General features: G+C 46.0%; 4 protein-coding genes across 5 annotated transcripts; 1 reads left to right on the forward strand and 3 right to left on the reverse strand.

Annotated features, from left to right (window-relative positions):
• Positions 1 to 4,795: 4,795 nt before the first annotated feature.
• LOC101755744 (bifunctional protein FolD 2) lies at positions 4,796 to 7,715 on the forward strand. 2 transcript variants are annotated; one of them, XM_004956538.3, is made up of 5 exons: positions 4,796 to 5,126; positions 5,753 to 6,072; positions 6,340 to 6,576; positions 6,672 to 6,839; positions 7,324 to 7,715. In XM_004956538.3, the coding sequence occupies exons 1-5, from the start codon at positions 4,859 to 4,861 to the stop codon at positions 7,495 to 7,497; spliced, it is 1,167 nt and encodes a 388-aa protein (XP_004956595.1). In that variant the 5' UTR covers positions 4,796 to 4,858; the 3' UTR covers positions 7,498 to 7,715. The 2 variants fall into 2 exon arrangements, with proteins under 2 accessions (XP_004956595.1, XP_022680124.1); XM_022824389.1 differs by having other exon boundaries at positions 4,821 to 5,148.
• Positions 7,716 to 7,848: 133 nt separating this feature from the next.
• LOC101756144 (putative glucose-6-phosphate 1-epimerase) lies at positions 7,849 to 11,314 on the reverse strand. Its single transcript, XM_004956539.3, has 10 exons — positions 11,155 to 11,314; positions 10,931 to 11,047; positions 10,333 to 10,446; positions 10,201 to 10,252; positions 9,460 to 9,597; positions 9,214 to 9,312; positions 8,875 to 8,972; positions 8,467 to 8,574; positions 8,304 to 8,385; positions 7,849 to 8,172 (listed from the first exon to the last, which is right to left on the reverse strand). The coding sequence occupies exons 1-10, from the start codon at positions 11,232 to 11,234 to the stop codon at positions 8,107 to 8,109; spliced, it is 954 nt and encodes a 317-aa protein (XP_004956596.1). The 5' UTR covers positions 11,235 to 11,314; the 3' UTR covers positions 7,849 to 8,106.
• A 1,377-nt stretch (positions 11,315 to 12,691) lies between these two features.
• On the reverse strand, positions 12,692 to 13,966 carry LOC101756550 (WAS/WASL-interacting protein family member 3). The gene is made up of 2 exons (XM_022824305.1): positions 13,078 to 13,966; positions 12,692 to 12,705 (listed from the first exon to the last, which is right to left on the reverse strand). Exons 1-2 carry the CDS (start codon positions 13,964 to 13,966, stop codon positions 12,692 to 12,694), a joined length of 903 nt encoding a protein of 300 aa, XP_022680040.1.
• A 522-nt stretch (positions 13,967 to 14,488) lies between these two features.
• LOC101756968 lies at positions 14,489 to 17,304 on the reverse strand. Its single transcript, XM_004956541.3, has 6 exons — positions 17,113 to 17,304; positions 16,851 to 16,990; positions 16,603 to 16,775; positions 16,051 to 16,173; positions 15,224 to 15,367; positions 14,489 to 15,137 (listed from the first exon to the last, which is right to left on the reverse strand). The coding sequence occupies exons 1-6, from the start codon at positions 17,235 to 17,237 to the stop codon at positions 14,679 to 14,681; spliced, it is 1,164 nt and encodes a 387-aa protein (XP_004956598.1). The 5' UTR covers positions 17,238 to 17,304; the 3' UTR covers positions 14,489 to 14,678.
• Positions 17,305 to 19,003: the final 1,699 nt, after the last annotated feature.

Below are 19,003 nucleotides of genomic sequence, written 5' to 3' on the forward strand. Positions count from 1 at the left end.
TGACCTCCCGCGTAAAATCTAAATCCCTCAAAAGTATAGAATTGAGCAGAAATCGAACGCCTAATCCCTAAGCTCCACAAGGATGCTTCCAACCATCCATGCTATGTTTCATTTGTTGTTTGGAAGCATGTTTTATTCTATTTGACCTAAAATTAGGATATGAGCACACTTAACCGTTTTAGCGTGGCTTAGAGTGACGTAGAAGGGAGAAGAGAGGAGTGGAGATAGGATGGTGCTCAATGGACGCCTGGGTTGATAAGTTTGAGCTCTTGGGGAGAGGAAGAAAATAAATGAAGAAAGAGAGCGGACACGAGCTAGGCTAAAAATTGAAAGTAATGGAGGTCCGATGTACACCTCAAGAACGGAGTACCGGTTCCTAATATGTATGTCTTAATTTTATTATATTTTTATCTAATTTTTAAAGTGAGGCGGCTATATAATAAATCCATAACGGAGCGGATAGATTAGAGCATATAGCACGATGAAAAAATATAGAATAAAAGGCTTATGAGGACTAACAAATTCTAGCTGAAACAAACAAAGCAAGCTTCTGATACCTTACTTACCAGCAGTGGAACAAACCAAACCAATCAATCCAGAGAATGAGCCTCCCCTTTGACATTGGGTAACTAACGCGAGAGCCTGAACCCTTACGTTAGTGACCGTGACATTGGGTAACTAACGCGAGAGCCTGAACCCTTACGTTAGTGACCGACCTAATATCAGAATATGTACAATACTATATACCAATCCAAGCCTCGATGGGTCTCCACCGTGCGCAGGTTTAAAGATTAGAGCAATGGAGATGTATGGAGACGGAAGGATGGATATGCAGTCCGGATCCTGCGGGAACCAGTGGCGCAGCACCCCGTTTTGGTGTCCGTTCGATCGCGGAGATCGGCCTGTCCATAAGCAGGCGCGGCACCCCGTTTTCGTGTCCGTTCGATCGCGGAGATCGGCCTGTCCATAAGCAGGCAGGTAGGGATGTGGAAATTTGTATAAAAACCCTCCCATTTCTCATTAATTGGTTCCAAGTCCAGCGAGGCCCTCCATCCACAGCACACGCGTTGTTTTTTCTTGCGTTGTGCCCTCTTAATTTCAAAATATTTTACACCAAGAAAGGAAAATTCGGAAATCGCATCGATTTTGCAAATAGGCGCCCACCGGTGTTTTTGCACTTGACCCCCCACCGCTTCCACCGTGATCTTATCCCTTTCATTCCCGAACCTCTCATCTTCGCCGCCCGCTCCCAACGCCGTCACTACTGCCGCTGCCAAGTCTCTGTCTGCCCCCGAGCCACACCACTCGCACAACCTCGAGCACCAGCGCCACTCCTTTCTCCCATCTCCTCAGCGAGTAGGGGGATGTCAAGGTGTCGGAGATAGATCCCCAGTACCCGTAAGTAAGGAAGAAGACGAACTCCTAGTAGGATTCCCCTACAATCCTAGTGGAACTCATACCCTGTAATTCTACTAGGACTCCTACCTCGTAACCGGCTAGTAATCCTGCCCCCTGGAGTATGTAAAGGAGGGCGGGGTACTTATATCGGCAGAACCACATTAGATGACCAAATCATGAACACCAAACAACACCTAAGCACAGGGCGCAATATACAACACACCAAACAGGACGTAGGGTATTACGCTACTCTGGCGGCCCGAACCTGTATAAATCTTTGTCTTGTGTCCTCGCTTTTACCTTCAAGTAACCAATCTATCACTTCGGGATACCCCTCGGTAGGTTGCCGGAGCAGGAGAGGGGGAGGGGGGGAGAGCGAGAGGGCAGCCACCGACGACGGGCAATGGCACGCCACCGCAGCCGCAGCCGTGTTCGTGCGGGCTGTGAGGTTGCTGGTGCGGCAATGAGAGGATGGCGCGGTTCATCCTGAGCCTGATGGAGACCTTCTACGTCTTCAGAAGATGGCGATGGTATGGACCGAGAAAAAAATCACTCCCAATATTACCATCATATTAGAGTACAATTTGTTTCCGCCTTGCATAAACCACTTGATAAAATCTAATCTAACTTCAACAACTGGTCATTGCACGACAACACTGACAAATAGGGAAAAGATTATGTTAGAGATAAAAAACAATTATATAAATGGAGCAAACAGGATCTATGTCAAACTAATAGTTAACCGGCAAACAAAATGTATAAGTTAACCTGGTATGGATGGACAGGAATGAAGGGGATCGGAGATGGAGGAGGTAGCCCTACGGCTTACCTGTTGGGAAGGATAAACCTTTTCTTGTCTTTCATAAACTCAAAGCAAACATACATCCTCCTAAACCAATCTCTGTAATTAGTAGGCAGATTCCATAGAAAAGAAAGGGTATGCATATGTGTTTTTCCACTCTCAAAAGTGCAAAACAAAACATAATACTCCGTCCTTCTCAAATTATAGGTCGTTTTAACTTTTCTAAATTCATAACTTTTATGCATCTAGACATACTATACATCTAGGTGCATAGGAAAATCTATGAATCTAAAAGATCCAAAACGACCTACAATTTACGACGGAGGGAGTAGTATACAACAGTGAACCAAAGTTCCATCCACCAAGTATGAATTTGTCACAGTATTTCCCAAGAGCCTTTCACAACAATTCCCGCTGGAAAAGAAAATAGCTATGATAGCAACATGTTCAGAACAGTCAAAGTATAAAGCATTCTGTTGTGTGCAATCTATATATACTGAATATTGATCAACGGTTCTGAATATTCAGTCAATGCACTTTCCAATGCTATCAATTAGATATATAAAATATGTTATCAATCAATCTCTAAAATCGTTCACAAATTGTGCATTGGCATTATTGTCTTAGCATAATATATCCATAAGGATGTTAAAGAAAGGTTCAATTAATTGGCATTATAGTGAACAAATTCAGAAGCATAAGGAGGAGTGGCATGAGTTGAGCACTAAAGAAAAAAACCCTAACGGCTTATTTGGTTGGAGGTAATTGGTGGGAGGGAAAGGGAGTTTAGAGGAAAGAGATTAAAATTCTATTATTTGTTTGGTGGGCATGGGAGTTTTAATGGGATGAGAAATGAGAGTTTAGAGGGGCAACTCCCACCAATCACTTCTTAGGGGAGGGGTGGGAATTGGGTGGGAATTTATTTTAAGTGGAAAATGAATGCATCTACACCGTTTATCATAACTTAAGATAAAATTTTCCACCTCTAAACCCTCACACCAAACAAGGGATATCTAGTCTCGCTTAAACTCCCACTCTTAATTCCCTCCAAAAACCAAATAAGAGAATGGGACTAAAAATCATATTCTCAAGTGAATTCCCTCTACCAACTCCCACCACTAATTCTCATGTCTCTTCCCATTAGTTGCCAAATGCACTGTTCAGAATTCTGTTTCGCTAATATTCTATTGTGTGCATTCTGTATTTGCTCAGTGGTTTAGATTATTCAGTCACCACACTTCCAGTGCTATCAGTTAGATATAAAAATAGACTACTAATTGATCTCTAAAATTTATCTCCACGCGCGCCTGCATTGTGATTATTGTCGAACAGCACATTGTCGTGGGGAGTTTGCCATGGTCAGGGCGCTGCCAATGGGACTCAAGGGAGGTAGAGATCCAAAAAAATCTTCACCAATACGTAGCTAAATTAAGGAGGGGAGAGGTAACACGTGAGGGATGCCCATGCTTGAAGGGGAGATGCAGGGCTGGCATGTTGAAGGGGATCGCAGACTGCGCAAACCTCCAATGATCTTTTGAGCCGGCTGCCATCCTAATGCCTCTGGATTAAATGACCTTGCTAGGGGGGAAGATGTCATCATAGATGAGGAATTCGGTAGCCGATAACAAAGGAGGTGGAGTACGTGTTGTTGCATGCGAGAGCCTTTGTTGCACATAGGCAGAGCATCGACGACATTTCCTAAGGCAGGAGGCCACAGGCCATGGCACGAGGTGGTAGAGCCGTAGAGGCAGATCTAGGAGCTAAATTTATATGGTGAAAAATTGTTGATTAATTTAGCTTCAAAAATTTGAGTGGGGGCATGTGCCCTCACTAGGACCACATGGGTCCATCCTTACGAGGCAGTCATCGACATGTGAGTGCAGATTGTGATGGGGATACTAAGGATGGCAAAGACCCAGTCGCGTTGAGATCAAGCAGGGGAGCGACACCACGACTGAACGAGGATGGGACACCATCGATGAAATCTCAAGTGACGTGAAGAGGAGCAACAGTGTGACACCATCGTGACGGACAAACGGGGTGTGAAGATGAATTGCTCGTTTTATTAATAGTGATGGTAACGTAACCAAGTTTTAGTAGCACAACAAAAAGGCAAATACAGGTTGTACCATTAGCCATCTCTTAAAACATCATTTCTCATAAAATTAATTACTCGGTTAGCTTTTCTAAACATCATATATTTTAAAAACGAATGCCGTATAAAATTTTAGCAAGCCTACCTTTGTGGTTTTTATGCGAGTGGCTTTCATTTTTATTTTCACGGAAATCGGATCCTTCTGCAGTGAATAGTGGATAATAAAACTGGTTCTTCTCATCGTCCCGTGACAATGACCCGATCGAACAATTTTTGGAGCATAAGGATTCAGGCAAGATTGATCGAGAATATGCCACGACGTTGACACCAAGCCAAGGAATCTGCCACATATACATCATGAAACGTATCTCTGCATTTTTTTTTATTTTTCCTCTCCCGCTCTTCCATTTTCAAGGAACAAATTCGCCAAAGTGGGCCCGTGCAACGAGACCGAATCATATGCGACAAAAAAATCTTCTTGCTGAGCCCACGTGGCCCAAAAGGCCCAAACGTTTGCCGACATCTCTCATTTCCGACACGAGCGGCGGGTCGGGTCGACGGAGATGGGTGGCGCCGCTGTGGCCGTGCTCGCCGCCGCCGCCACACGCCACAACCGTGCCCCGCTAGCCTCCTTGATCTACAGGGTGGCGCGAGGGCTCCACGATGCTTCAGCGGCGGCAGCGGCAGCGGAGGAGGAGAAGGCGGGGACGCAGAGCCGCCGCCGCCGGCGGAGGAGCAGCAGCAGCCTCCTTCTTGGACCGGATTTCCCCGACACCTGGGACACTCCACCGCGTGCTGCGTCAAGAACGCCGCCTCCGCGGGACACCGGAGGTGAGCGGGGCTTACTGGTCTGGTAAATCTCTGGTTGAAGGCGCCATTTTAGGCATGTGCTTATTATGAGTTATGACCGGGCTGGGAGAAGCTGTTGGATGGAACTGTCACTATTTTTTTTACAGGGATAGGCTGCCGTAACTTAGTGCTTATGATTCATCAAGTTAGCATTGTGGCATGAGATCAATTCGTGTAATTCACGCAAAATCAATGCTCAAATCCTATAGTATCTCAGTGTAGAAAGCTATCGTGTTACTAACGGTTCATGAGCGTTGGTGGACCAGAAAATAACTTGAAATGAAATGCGAGTTGAGGTTCTTTAGTAGCTCCTGTGCAGCTGTGCTAGCTAGAACTAGAAGTTTCTAGGCTGTTGGTTTAAGCACCAGTACAATGAAAGGTTCAGAGGGAAATTCAAGCCCTATTTGATGCAAACTGAAAATTGGATTAGTGTACTATTGTTGCTTGGTAGCTGCTCTCAGTAAATATATGTTTGGCCCACAGCTGTATCAAAGTTTCAAGTCAACATCTTTGATTCTTGGCCAATTTGTGGACATCATCTATCATTGTTGTTCAGCATCTTATGCTAAAATTCTGATGCTGTGGACTATCACTTTTGTCTTTTGTAGCTGATTATGATTGCACCGCGACTATCATTGATGGCAAATCCATTGCGGAAGACATAAGGTTACATATTGCTGAAGAAGTCCGTCAAATGAAAAGTGTAGTTGGACATGTGCCTGGTCTAGCTGTCGTATTGGTTGGTAATAGAAGAGATTCTGAATCCTATGTGCGATACAAAACAAAAGGTTGTGAGGAAGTTGGGATTAAATCTTTGCTGGCAAAGTTGCCTGGAAATTGTACAGAAGATCAAGTGATGGATTCAGTATCAAGATTTAACGAAGATCCTTCTGTTCATGGCATCCTAGTACAGCTACCCCTACCACAGGTAATGTGTTCTACTGTCGCTGCTTTCAAAAGGTATGATCTTTGATTTAGTTCGTAAACTAATATCATGGGGGAAAAATCCATTTGCACCCAATAGAGAAAAGTTCCGTTCAATGATTCATGCAAACTACATTTTAGTTTCCATTTTATGTATCTGTCTGATCAAGGTTCATCTTAATTTCTAGCAAGCTTTGATATATTATATGCTTGATATTGGACATAATACATGTTTATCTTTGTCTTATTTGTGCTAATTTGTATAAATCAGCATATGGATGAGGAAAGGATTTTGAGCGCCATCAGTCTAGAGAAGGATGTTGATGGTTTCCATCCTTTGAATGTTGGTAATCTTGCTCTCAGAAGCCGAAAACCTTTGTTTTTGCCCTGTGCTGCAAAGGCTTGCATTGAGTTGTTGCTCCAATCTGGAATTGAAATCATGGGAAAGCATGTTACTGTGATCGGGAGAAGCAAAGTTGTTGGATTGCCTACTTCCTTACTTTTACAGGTAAAGCTGTCACAATTTTGTGTCACATCTAATTTTATGCATTTTTTACTGTGTTGTTATATGAGGATAGTATATTGACATACATTTGTCTCCAGAGGCATCATGCCACTGTCAGCATTATCCATGCCTTCACAACAAATCCAGAGGCCATTACCCGTGAATCTGACATTGTGATATCTGCTGCTGGAGTGGCCAATCTTGTAAGAGGAAGCTGGTTAAAGCAAGGTGCAGTTGTTATTGACGTGGGGACAAATCCAATTGAGGTATAGACTGTAGTTTTTTTACCATACCTTTGCTCAATAAGGTTGATACGCTTTTTCTGCATTGCCTCTACGATTATTTGTCCACTGTTACCAGTTTATTTCCTTGGTAATGATATCTAAATTAACAGTGTAAATTATTCTCATGTCAAGTTCTTCTAAAAGTCCAGTAAATGTTTTTATGATCCCAACTTGCTTGGGACTGAGAGGCTTTGCTGTTGATGAAAAAAGAGAGCAATGTAGTACATGGTTGAAGTTACTCAATACTCATCTAGCAAAACATAATGAATTGCACATCTACATTAAAGCATGGCACGTTTAACTGGTTGTGCAATGTAAATTTAAAATGTCACCTTTGTGCAAACAGAGTTCCTGTAGGCATCACTAGCTCACCACACTTAGCAAATTGGAGCCACATTGTTTTTATTTTCCCCCCATGTTATAGCATTTAGCCATCAGTAATTTCTGATGTTCTTTTCTTTTTCAGGATCCAACCAGTGATTATGGTTATCGCCTAACCGGAGATGTCTGCTTTGAAGAAGCTGTGAAGGTGGCCTCTGCTATAACTCCGGTTCCTGGTGGAGTTGGACCAGTGACGATTGCAATGCTTCTCAGCAACACACTTGATTCAGCAAAACGGGTTTATGGCCTAAGTGACTGAACCCGCTGAACTGTAATTTTGTCATGCCTATCCTTTGTAAATTAGTTCATCTTTTCCTTTCCTCCTTCAGTTTGGTTGCCATATTTTCACAACTGTAATTTTAGTTGTATGAGGGCCGGGATGTACCATATTTTTGCTCAATAAATATTGTATGCTTAGCATTGTACACATAATATCTTTTGTTCATCGACAACAGCAACACAAAAGCAAGAACTCAACTTTAACGCACATGGACGGTTCCTCGTTGCTTTTCAGAAATAGGCCTGACACACCATATTGGTTTCCATGCCTCATCGACAAAATCACATGATTAATCACAATGCTTAACCAGCAAACAGAAAAAAAAACATGTTTCAGTGGCAGAAGGCGTGTCAAAGATCAAAATGGGCACTCCCTTCCATTTCAACGGAGCCCGTGTAGTTCGAATTGTGCATTTGCAACGCAGTAATCATCATACTGCCAGAAAACATCATGATTTGCATCATTTATTCTTTTAACAGAAAACATCAGATGTATAGCTATTGTGATGACATATGCATGAAGAATTTCATTGGGGGAATGCCATTTGCATCTCATACTGCTTGATGCAGTTGCAGCAAGATATTATCTTCAGAGTAGTTCAAGTTTCTGCTCTGCCACCCAGGATTGTTTCGGCTCCAGTTGTACTGTTTCAATCTACATGACAGTTGACTAGTTAATCATATCATCAGCCGAATTCACGCAATTATCAACATTACCTCCCCATGATTTCAATCAGGAAACATCAACAGTTGAGAAAAATTCAAATTGTGCAGTTGTTGTAGTACCTTTGCGTTTTCCACACAGACAAAATCTTTGTAGCAGGCCTCCATCTGCAAGTGAGGATTCCACAACACTGCATCTGACCAACTGCATTTCAAAAATAACAACTTTAGCAATGTGGACTACAATGTCAAAACGTACTCCTTTAATTTACAGATATCCACCTACTTTGAATTTGAGATGGCAATTTTGTCACCCAATCCATTGTCCAGGATGAGCTCACTTGGTGCACCAAGGTAGATGCAGTCAACGAATCCTGGAAAGGTCACCTCTTCCCTGTGTGGTATTGAGTGGCTCAGAAACTTTTGTTCAGCAGCATACACCAAACTTACTGATGCAATGAGTGTGCCCAGTGCAAATATCTACTAGGTGATGCAACTGCTTTGAACATCTCTTACACAAAAGCAACACTAAATGCAAACATTACTTTATGCTCCCACACAGCTACATACAGTAATATACATGTAAATACGACAAGAAGGTAGGAAATCTCAATGCTAACTGCGTTTTGTGCATAATGTGGAATAGAGGGTGAGTGAGATGTCCTCATAACTATCGACCAAAATTCAAACTGACCTCTCTTCTTTGCCCTCCAAAGGATTTTTCGGGTCAGGATCCTTATTGAGAGTCTTGCAACCTTTCAGACCTTTCACAGAAACGCCAGTTATGGAAGCCTGTAAACCAAATGTGTGAACACCAACTACATGGTATCATTGTTCTTAAGGCGGTATGGCGTCCTATGGTGCCTTGAGTACGCTTTATCGCCCTAGGCGACGAGGCATAACTAGGTCCTAGTGGCACCTTGGGTACGCCTTGTCATTGCCAAGGCATCACCTAGATGATGCCTTAAGAACAAGGCAGGGTATTTCACAAAGGAAATACAAAAAAAATGGTTCCAGGAAAACTGCAACTTACACGGAAATAAGTGTGGAGTGCTGAGTTGAATGAGAAAGGCTTGTCATCCGTATTTGTTATTTTTAGAGTTGTTGACAAGCTTGTAGAGTGCAGGGAAACCTACAAATATTTCAAAAAAAAAACACATGCTCAAACCCATATGATGCAAAGGTTAAGGCTACAACTTCTGTTGTCAAAGGTTATCACTTATCAGTATCAGTGTGGATAGAAAGCATCACGGCACATAGTACAGTAGCAGATTTTAACCTTATATAATGCTTGGAAGCTAAAATCCCACATAGAACGGCTATAAGAGTCATCTTTCAGTTCCAAAGTTACAGCTGGATCTCCTTCGGTGACTTCTGAATCTGTGATAGACCAATTCACATTCCGTGCAAACCCATGCTGTCAAAATTAGCCTTAGTAAGTAAAAAGAGTAAAATACACATGTGTATCAGCATTTTGTAGTAGATTATAAAATGTGATAAACATTATGCTACATAAATGCATCATTGTATTTGGTATAACCAAATATCAATAATGACTATGGGAGTGTTTGCTTTCCTTGCTCGGTCCTGTATCGCCTTGCTGAGCGAGGCTACTGAGCAAGTGCTCCCGCTTGGTTCCCTTGCCTAAGTGCCTTGGGGTTTGTGCGGGCAAGATTTGGCTCGCTCCTGTGGGAGAGCTAAATCGGCTCGCCCACCCCGGCAAGCTCCTCGTTGCTCGCGCCGACTAGGCGAGGCAAAGCGAGGCGAAAAGGCAATGGAAGCAAACGCACCCTATGATAACCAATCAAACCTAGTAGAAGTGAAGGAATTCCTGAACACAAAAATTTGAAGGCTAACTTGGAGTCCATTGCTTGATTTGCTAAGACACGTTCAATATTTGAATGTGACATCAGTGAAACTTTACCATTAGGGACCAAAGATCCATCAAAATTATGATTTGTGTCATATTTAGTTACTATTCCTGTCCACAAGGTTACAACAGAAAACTGGTTTCACAAACCTGCTGCATGGGACCTGGGCCAAACTGGGGGAAACAATGTGGAATTCCTCCACTGCTTTCAAAAAAAGTATACAGTTAGCATTCTTGTTAGATAAACGCCTGATGTTCTATGACATATGGTTTCAATCCAACCTGATGGGTTTCTGCCCATTGAACACTGCATCTGGTCGAACAAACAGCAGGTCCTTGCCATTAGGGACTTTGAAAGAAGTAACGCATGCTCCGAACAGATAGATCTCAGTCTCGCTTCATGCATAAAATGTTACACAATTAGTTGGCACTAAAGTGAAAATGAACTGAAAGTGAATGATAATATATTTTTGGTTGCAGCGGAAAAGGTGAAATTCAGGATAATTTTTCTATATGCAAATGTAGCTGCCAAGTGCAGAGAAATCCTACCACAGGAATGCATCCTGTAAATACTATTGACAAATCATAATGTCTAGGTAAACCACCGAAGAAAAGCATGGATAATTAGTCAACTCTGGTTATCTGTCGTATGTTCCCAAATCTAGTATTGGCGATTCGTGCTGCATATGCAGTTGATGCAACCCAATGGTCCCCTTAACTCTCACCTAAAAAAACTCAACCAAGTTCCCATCCCTACAAACTCATCTCCTAAACCAAAACTACTCAGTCCCTTCCCCTGAAGATTCAAGAATCACATACAGAATGCACACCGAGATTGATCACCTGATGTTCTTCGCAGACAATAAAATAAAATAATTACCTTCCGTGCGGGGATTTGAGATCGATTTTCTGGAGCCCGCCATTGCCCTCCGACACCGCCACGCCGGGCGCGTACACCTTCTGCCCCACGCTGGCCATGGCCACCACTGCAGAGCGCCTGAATTCAAGAACCGATGCCGGGGCAAGCAAGAATCGTCAGTTCTTACCGACACGCACATGAATCGATTCAGATACGTGCAGATTAGCAGCAGTGGAAGCTGGTACCTGAACCGCCGAGGTGAATTGCAATAGGAGTTGGAGACGAAGGAGAGTGAAGGGAGCGTGGAGGCGCAAGAAGCCGCCATTTCTGTTTGGCCCCAAAGGTGAAGATGCCTGTGCGCCCCTTCCTCGGAGAAGCTGAGACTTCGGTGGTGTTTTTGCCTAGTTTAGAGTGGAAAATGCACAGGATCTTCTACGGAGGGCGCTGTGTGCGTCACTCATAGATGTGAGCAACTTTTAGTGCCCTACAATTTTCCTTTTGAGTTTTCTACTTTTCTTTTTTTAATCGAAGGAAGAATCGTGTTAAATCAAAACTGAGTACATCATCACATCACACACAAAGAAAATAAAATTATATTTAAGAACAATAAAGTACTGCTCTTCGTCTTCATTGTACTCACACATCATGTAACTCCAAATCTTAATTTTAAACCTGTATAAAGATTTATATAGAAGTCCGCACAGGCATACGCTCAGCAAGCATGCTGAGAACAAGCGCCCAAAGAACGACGGCTAACATCCCTGTAGGTTGTACCGAGCGAAATCTTCTTCTTCCTTCATGTGTCTTTCTTCTTCCTCTTTCTACCACCCCTGTAGTTTTGAATAGAACATTCTTAGGTCTTACTCCCTCCATTCCAAATTATAATTTATTTTAGCTTCTCTATAGACATACGGTATATCTAAATGCGTAACAAAGTCTATAAATTTAATAAAGTTAAAACGGTCTATTATCATTTGGGACAGAGGGAGTAGCGCGAAGGCTATTCTACATCTCTACATTAGATCTGAATTTTGTGAAGAAAATGGAAACAAAATGACCCATCCGAACTCCAAATTCATGATTTCATTGAGTTAGAAACACCCACCTTTTAATCATTCTTGGAAGCTAAGCTTTCCCAAATTCTACTTTAATGTTGTATGGCGAGTTCTGCAAATGCCAATCGGTCTAGTATTTCCAACTTTCATTTTCTCATACATTTAACTGTCATATCTCTTGTATTCTTGTACGCTTGCATGAACAATTTTTCAACACAAGCACAAAAGGAGGTTACAGTCTTTCGCCACACAACGGATCCGAGGTGTTTCGTCAGAGACACCTTTTTTTCTTTTGAGATAGTCGTCAGAGACACCTTGTGGCCTTGAGGACGGTACAAAACGCAGCTTGTCCCTTACGAGCAATTTTATTCTGGGATATGCCCTTTGAGCCACTGAAAGGCCTTTGCCATGGAAGGAGGACATCTCAGTGCTTATACCTTTCCTATTGATCCTTTTCCTCCTTTCGCTCTCTTACATATTCATATTCTCTGATTCATCTCAACGGCAAATTTAGCATCAGCCAAAACGAAATGAAACTAGCATGTGGATTCAACTAGTTGAGATAATTTAACACAAATTTTGACACTGACTGGTAACATTTTGTTCGTAAAATTGATACATCTTCCCTCAGAATTTTAGACTATAAATGCTACAACTAAATTCTTGACACGTTAGATTTCTACATACAATCGTAGCATTTGATAATGTGAAACAGCTTCGTTGCCCTTCAGTCCTTGTGATCTGAAACCAGCAAATTCACACTAGAAACCTTAATTTAGTACAATTTCAGCATCAGAAATCATCGTTTCAGACTCTCACAAAAACGTTTACAAATTACAATCCCCTTCACCAAACCATTGTTCGCAATTGAAAGTTGAAACAGTGTTCAACTAGTTGCCTCTTCCGCGCTTGATTTCCCGCCATCCTCTGCACTCTTATTACCGCCAGCGCCACCGCCGTGGCTCGCCGTCGCCGGCGGTGGTACATGATCCGAGACGCACTGGAACCGGCAGGCGCCGGGCCGCGGCTTCCGCGCCGCCTCCGTGTCGCTCCCGTTCTCCATCATCAGCGCGCGAAGGCACCGCCTCCGCCTCGCCGGCCTCGCCGCGTCACCGCCACCCGCCGCCGCGCTCTTCTCCCGCGGCGTCACAACGAGCGGCGGTCTCCTCACAGGCTCCTTTGGCTTATCTTCCTCCTTCGGGGTCGGCGGCGGCGTCGGTGCCACCGTCGTCGGCTCCTCGGGCGCGTTCTTGACATCCACGTGCACGCCGGGATTGCCGGCGCTGAGCGTGCTCCCCTCCATCGACGAGTTGTTCACGCTCTGCACGTTGCTGTTCACGTTCGTGGCCACCCTCGGCGCCGAGCCCGGCGGCTCTGCCTCCGCGGCTCCCGGCGGTGGCGCGCTGCCGAGCACCATGCTCGCGCCGACGTTGTGGCCGGCGAGCGTCACGACGCGGTACCCCTGGCCGCCCTCCGGCCGCGACGCCGCCGCCTCGCGCGCGGCGAGGCTCTTGAGGCCGTCCTCGATCTCCCGCCGGTACGGCGCGAGCGCGCCGTCGAAGAGGCGCGACCGCGGGAAGCCGGAGATGGCGATCTTGGTGTCGCCGCCGCGGTTGCCGTCGGCTCCGCCCGAGCCCTGTTCTTGGCCGGTGGGCGGCGCCCCGGAGAGCGTCAGCTCCAGGTCCGCCGCGGACGGCCTGCCTCCTCGCAGCTGCGACGAGCCTGCGCTTCGGACCGGAATCGTGTCCGACTCACCGACCGACTCGGCTTGGAGAGGGATATCTTCGACCACGGCATGTGGCGCTGATCTCTCCGGCGCAGGCCCCGCCGGAGTTGGTGGCGGCGGCGTAGGTGGCGCCTGAGGTCGAGGGGAGGATGTAATTGGCTGCGCCGGCGGCCGTGGTTGCTGCCGCCACGACCCCACATTGCTTCTGTAAGGGAGCCAGAAGCGGAATGGCTGCGGCTGCGGCGGCAACGACGACGGTGGCCGTTGGCCAGACATGGCTGCTTCGGGGATCGATGGCCTTGATGGAAACGAAACGATCGAAGGTGTTTGCGTTGCATTGGGCATGAAGCTATGTACTGCTAGTTTCATAGGTTTCGATTGTCCTCGGTTGCTGATTGCTTGCAACGAGGTGTTGCTTTGAGCATGTCAAGAAAGGTAAGGAATTGGGGCTTTCCTTGGCTTGCAGCTTTGGACAAAGGATGAACCGTTTGTTTTTCAACTGGCCTTGGACAAGAAAGGCAAGCCGGCAAGGGCATCAGATTGAGCCAGGTTTAGCAATTGGTATCTAGCCATTTAGCAATCTGCAAATTTCACGAAATTTCATTTTACAGTTTCCACATTATCACACAATAATGCTGTAATGGCCATGCTCCTGCTGAACATGATGGTCTACCGTGAGGTTAAAGCAAGTACTGTTGCCCTTCAGGCAGTTGATAGTCAGAGAAAGTGTTTCAGGAAGATTAGAATGGAGTAAATAAAACTGTAAAACACAATTGGAACCATCTTGGAGGGGTCGGCTTTGAACTCAACTGAAGTAAAATTTTATTCATATCAGACATATATACTGTTGAACAATCAGCTTACTATATGTTCACAAAGTGCCATCTCACCACTATCATCTACAACCAAAACACTGATCATTATGATATAGGTAAATTGGCCCTAAAATACAACATGTCCTAAAATGAGCATTTATTTGTAGCTTATCTTACAAAAATTGACTTGTCAATCTAAGGGAGTTTCCATGCCGTCCACTTTTTCTTCTCTGTCGCCATCTTTCCTTGATGTCACCACACTCTATTACTGGATGGCTTTTGCTTGCATCACATATTTCTTCAACATCTTGCTTGCCATCTGCATTGTTTGAGATGCCTCGCAGCCGAGCAGTTTCCGCTATCAGGTCATTCACCAGCATCTCAGTTGTCCTTGAAGTGATCCCTCTTAAATACCATGAGATGGGTGGCGGAGGTAAAAGGGCAGGTTCTATAAGCTGATCCAAGGTAATGGCAGATGCAACTCTGCCCCTGCCGCCAGTACAGGATTCATATTCTTCTAGTGTGCATGGATGAAGAGGAAGGCATACTTCCTTGTCAACAAATATGGGCTCTATCCTCCAGCAACCCTCAAACTTTCTCATAAAACCTGTTCGTCCTTGTTTAAACTTAACCTGCAAAAGGTATTGCATGAAGAGATGTATCAGGCAACATATACGATGTGTTGACTAAAGGGAGTAGCAGTGTTTCAAGTTTTTACAGTATGATTTTTTCTGTTCTGTTCAACAAAAACATGAACTGCCAAGATGCCAGACCACCAGAGGAACTTCCAGATTGCTGCCTGCTCCACTTCAACTACTTGCCTTGAGCCTTCGTCAAGCAAGACTTTTCTTGATATTACTTCCTGAAAAGGCAAAACAATATCCACGTCATGATACCTGGCTCTAGGGTAAGGTCCTGGTTCCTAACCCTCTTATGAGAAAATTCCTTGGCTCACTATGTACAGGCCCACAAGTCTATCATGGTGTCTGTAGTAGTAATATGCCTGGCCCCTCATTTCTTTCGATGGAATACCCTCATACTTTACGTCATACTATACAAAGCTCCATTACCCATGCAGTATTACAGAAAAGCATAGAACTTTGAAAGAGCACTGAATATCGAATTATGTCACTAATTTCAAACCAACAAAAGAACTGTTTTACCGTACCACTCAAGCCAGCTCCTGCCTTAGTTAAAACTGGAAAGACCTCCACGAAATATACAGTAAATGAACATCATCTAAAAATTTGGGGTTAATGCTTTATTGACAAAATACGACACAAAACTTTTCATTACACACAATGTTATACAGGAAAAAGCCATTGACGGACCAGTTCTCCTAAGTAGAAGTACAACTGAAGATTTGGCATCCAACACAAGTGAATCGAAAAGGACTCTAATTGATGTAATGCTTTATGGACATATTTATTGGTGGGAATTACAAACAGAATTAACATATTTTATAAGGCACCCAGAGCAATCACGAGGACATTCCAGCTTGATTATAATCTTGATAAGAACTAAAAGCACACCTGTACTACATACCTTGATATTTTTGAACACTCTCTTGTTCTCTGGGTCAATTATGATGTTGTATACTGCGTCCGGTGGTAAACCTGCCTTGAATCTTAGATTGAGGTTGCAAAGGGAGCCTTCTGGTACAGTCACCTGTAAACAAATTTAATTATGTAATGTTAAATGCTTAAATTACATGAACAATTTTGGAAATATTGTCACATACTAACCTCCGTTTCTGAGTACTTGGCAATTTTACCAAACACGGTTACCAAGGCAATTCACCTTTTTTAAAGGTGAAATGACCAAAATGCCCTCATAAAGCTATCTTTTAAGTGTTTCTGGAACATTCCTATAATATTTATATAAGGGCAAAATAAGAAAGTGTTTTTCGGGGCACGTGAAGTGTCAAATGTATTTGGAAACGGAGGTTAGTACATTCTTTCATCATTGAAGTTTCCTAGCTTTTCCAGAATAGCAGGGAATTCTAAAACAATTTTCAATGCTAAGTGAGTTGAGGGAATATGTAAAGAACACACTTGATACAGAGAGAAGTGTGCATCAACAAATTATTGTGGATACCTTGATTTCCGGTGGTTCGTCAGTCCAACTAGGATTGTTCCTCCAAGCTTGGAGCTGCCTGTCCAAGCTAAATTGAGCAGCAGCAGTGCACGACTCTTTCCCCATCTCTGGCGACATTTGAGCATTCATACCGCGGCCAGCACCATCCTTCTTCAAGAAACGCCCAAAATGCACTATTGCAAGACCCAACCAATTCACATCTGCACAACGAGTTCCAAACACCTCGATTTTTTTTAAGAAGAAACCAACCTTTAGGGAGTTCTGAATCTTATCAGGAATCTGCAAGAAGCTATTGAATCCCAGCGCAGGCTTCTGTGGCAACCCATCTGATAGGCGGCTGACAGCCGGTTCTTGCCTGCTACCGTCTCCCATCAAGAAACCCAATGCCCTGGTGCAAGTCACAGGAACATGAATAAAAAGAAACTCTAAGGCATCGCAAGCTAACGGAGGCAGCGGCTCGAGCGGGCAGCAGTAAAATAAAAGGATAACAAGAAAGGGGGAAGATCTGACCACGGGGAGATGGAAGCTCGTGCCGTCGTGCGTCTGGTGGCGATTGAGATTGGCTCCGTGACTGGAGGGCCGAGGACAGAAGGGTGTAGGAGCGAGTGAGAGTGACCAAGCGGAGATGGAGCCATGGAGACCGCGAGAAGCGGGATATCTATTTTTTTTTCTCATCGGTGAGAGAAGAATTCTAACATGTCTGGCCCCACGCGAAATGTCGCTTCTGCCCCCCGCGTTCTCCTTTACCTCCCCTGCACCCGACCCGGCCTTTGACCCAGCCGCAATCTCCTCTTCCCCGTCGCCATCTCCTCCCCCTCTCTCGACGAACGGCGGCAGCGCCAATCCCTTGCCCCTGCTCTTCTTCTCCACCGTGCCATCTTCTTCCTTGCGACAGCGGCAGCGGCGCCTGCATCCTCGGCACCCCCGCGGGCCGCGGCCAGGAGCCCCCGCAGGTGCTGCGCGGCCTGGCGCTGCCGCATGCGCCGAGGGCCGAGGCTCGAGCTCTCCCTCGCCGGGGCGGAGCTCGCCCGCGTGGCTGCTGGGAGCGGTGCGCCGCCGAGGCTCGAGCTCTCCCTCGCCGATCTTCTTCTCCACCGTGCCATCTTCTTCTTTGCGACAGCGGCAGCGGCGCCTGCATCATCGACACCCCCGCGCCCAGGAGCCCCGGCGCGGCCAGGAGCCCCCGCAGGTGCTGCGCGGCCCGGCGCTGCCGCACGCGTCGAGGCTCGAGCTCTCCCTCGCCGGGGCGGAGCTCGCCCGCGTGGCTGCTGGGGCGGTGCGCCGCCGAGGCTCGAGCTCTCTCTCGCCGGGGTGGAGCCGTGACCGCCGGCCGCCTCGAGGTCACCGACGCCCACGGCCTTTTGCTGCTCGTACAGCTTCGCCTCCGTGGCCTCCATCTTCCGCTCAACCTCCATCTGGAGCTCGGCCTCGCGGGCGGCCCGCTCACCAGGAAAACCAGCGTCTCGCAGGCCATCCTCAACAAATTCTTTCCTCTGCTCCAGTAGTTTTTTTCTCACCGTAAGTTTCCCTCTGCTCCAGTAGTTCAAGGTGAGGGTGAACTCGCTACCAGAGGCCACCCGGCGGCGCTCCGACTTGCACCACGCCGGCGAGGAGCGCGCCAGGAGAAGGGAGCAGGAGGACGCGGGGGCAGCAACGACATTTCGGCCTCCTTTGGATGCTGAGGGAAGCCACGCCTAGGAGGCACTGGACTCATCAAACCCCTTTTCCATCTGGCTTTCCCTCCCGGGGCTTCACTCCTCCTCTACCTCTGCTGCCTGCTTCACTCCCATCCGCTTCTGCTGCCTGGTGCTGGCGATGGAGACCCTGAGTTCTGACTGCAGCTGCAATATTACAGCAATAATCTTTACCTATTATTAAAGCTTAAAGCAAGTAACGCCGCTACTTGTACGTCGTGGTCATTTTGCAAAAAAACCCCTGATGTTTTGTGTAATCAACCCGCAGTCCATTATTATGAATAGTCTGGGTGTCGGATTGAAAAAGGAGGAAAGAGAGGGGGTTTAAAGGGAAAGTTCTTCTCTAAATTACGCCGCCCAACGGCACGCACGCTCCCTCAAGTCTCTCCGCCCGTCGCCTCCGTCCACGCGCGAGCCGCTTCCTCCACCGCCCCTCCTCTCGCTAGACACCGAATCGGAGCTTGGGATCCGTCGATTTGAAGTGGCAGTACTTGTGCGGAGGAGCATCGACGGTTGAGCTGGATCTGTACATGGGAGTCCCGCAGGGGCCAGTGGCCTCTCCCGTGACGATTCGACCGGCGGAGGTCGAAATCGAGCTGGTGGCCGGTGTGCTGGACCGCAGCGAGGCTCTCGAGCTGCCGATTTGGGGGTGGCGCAGCTCATCTTGGCTGGATTCGGCCGGGCATGGGGGCTGCGCAAGATCCGGC

Source organism: Setaria italica, chromosome II (assembly GCF_000263155.2).
Source record: "Setaria italica strain Yugu1 chromosome II, Setaria_italica_v2.0, whole genome shotgun sequence".
Lineage (NCBI taxonomy): Eukaryota > Viridiplantae > Streptophyta > Magnoliopsida > Poales > Poaceae > Setaria > Setaria italica.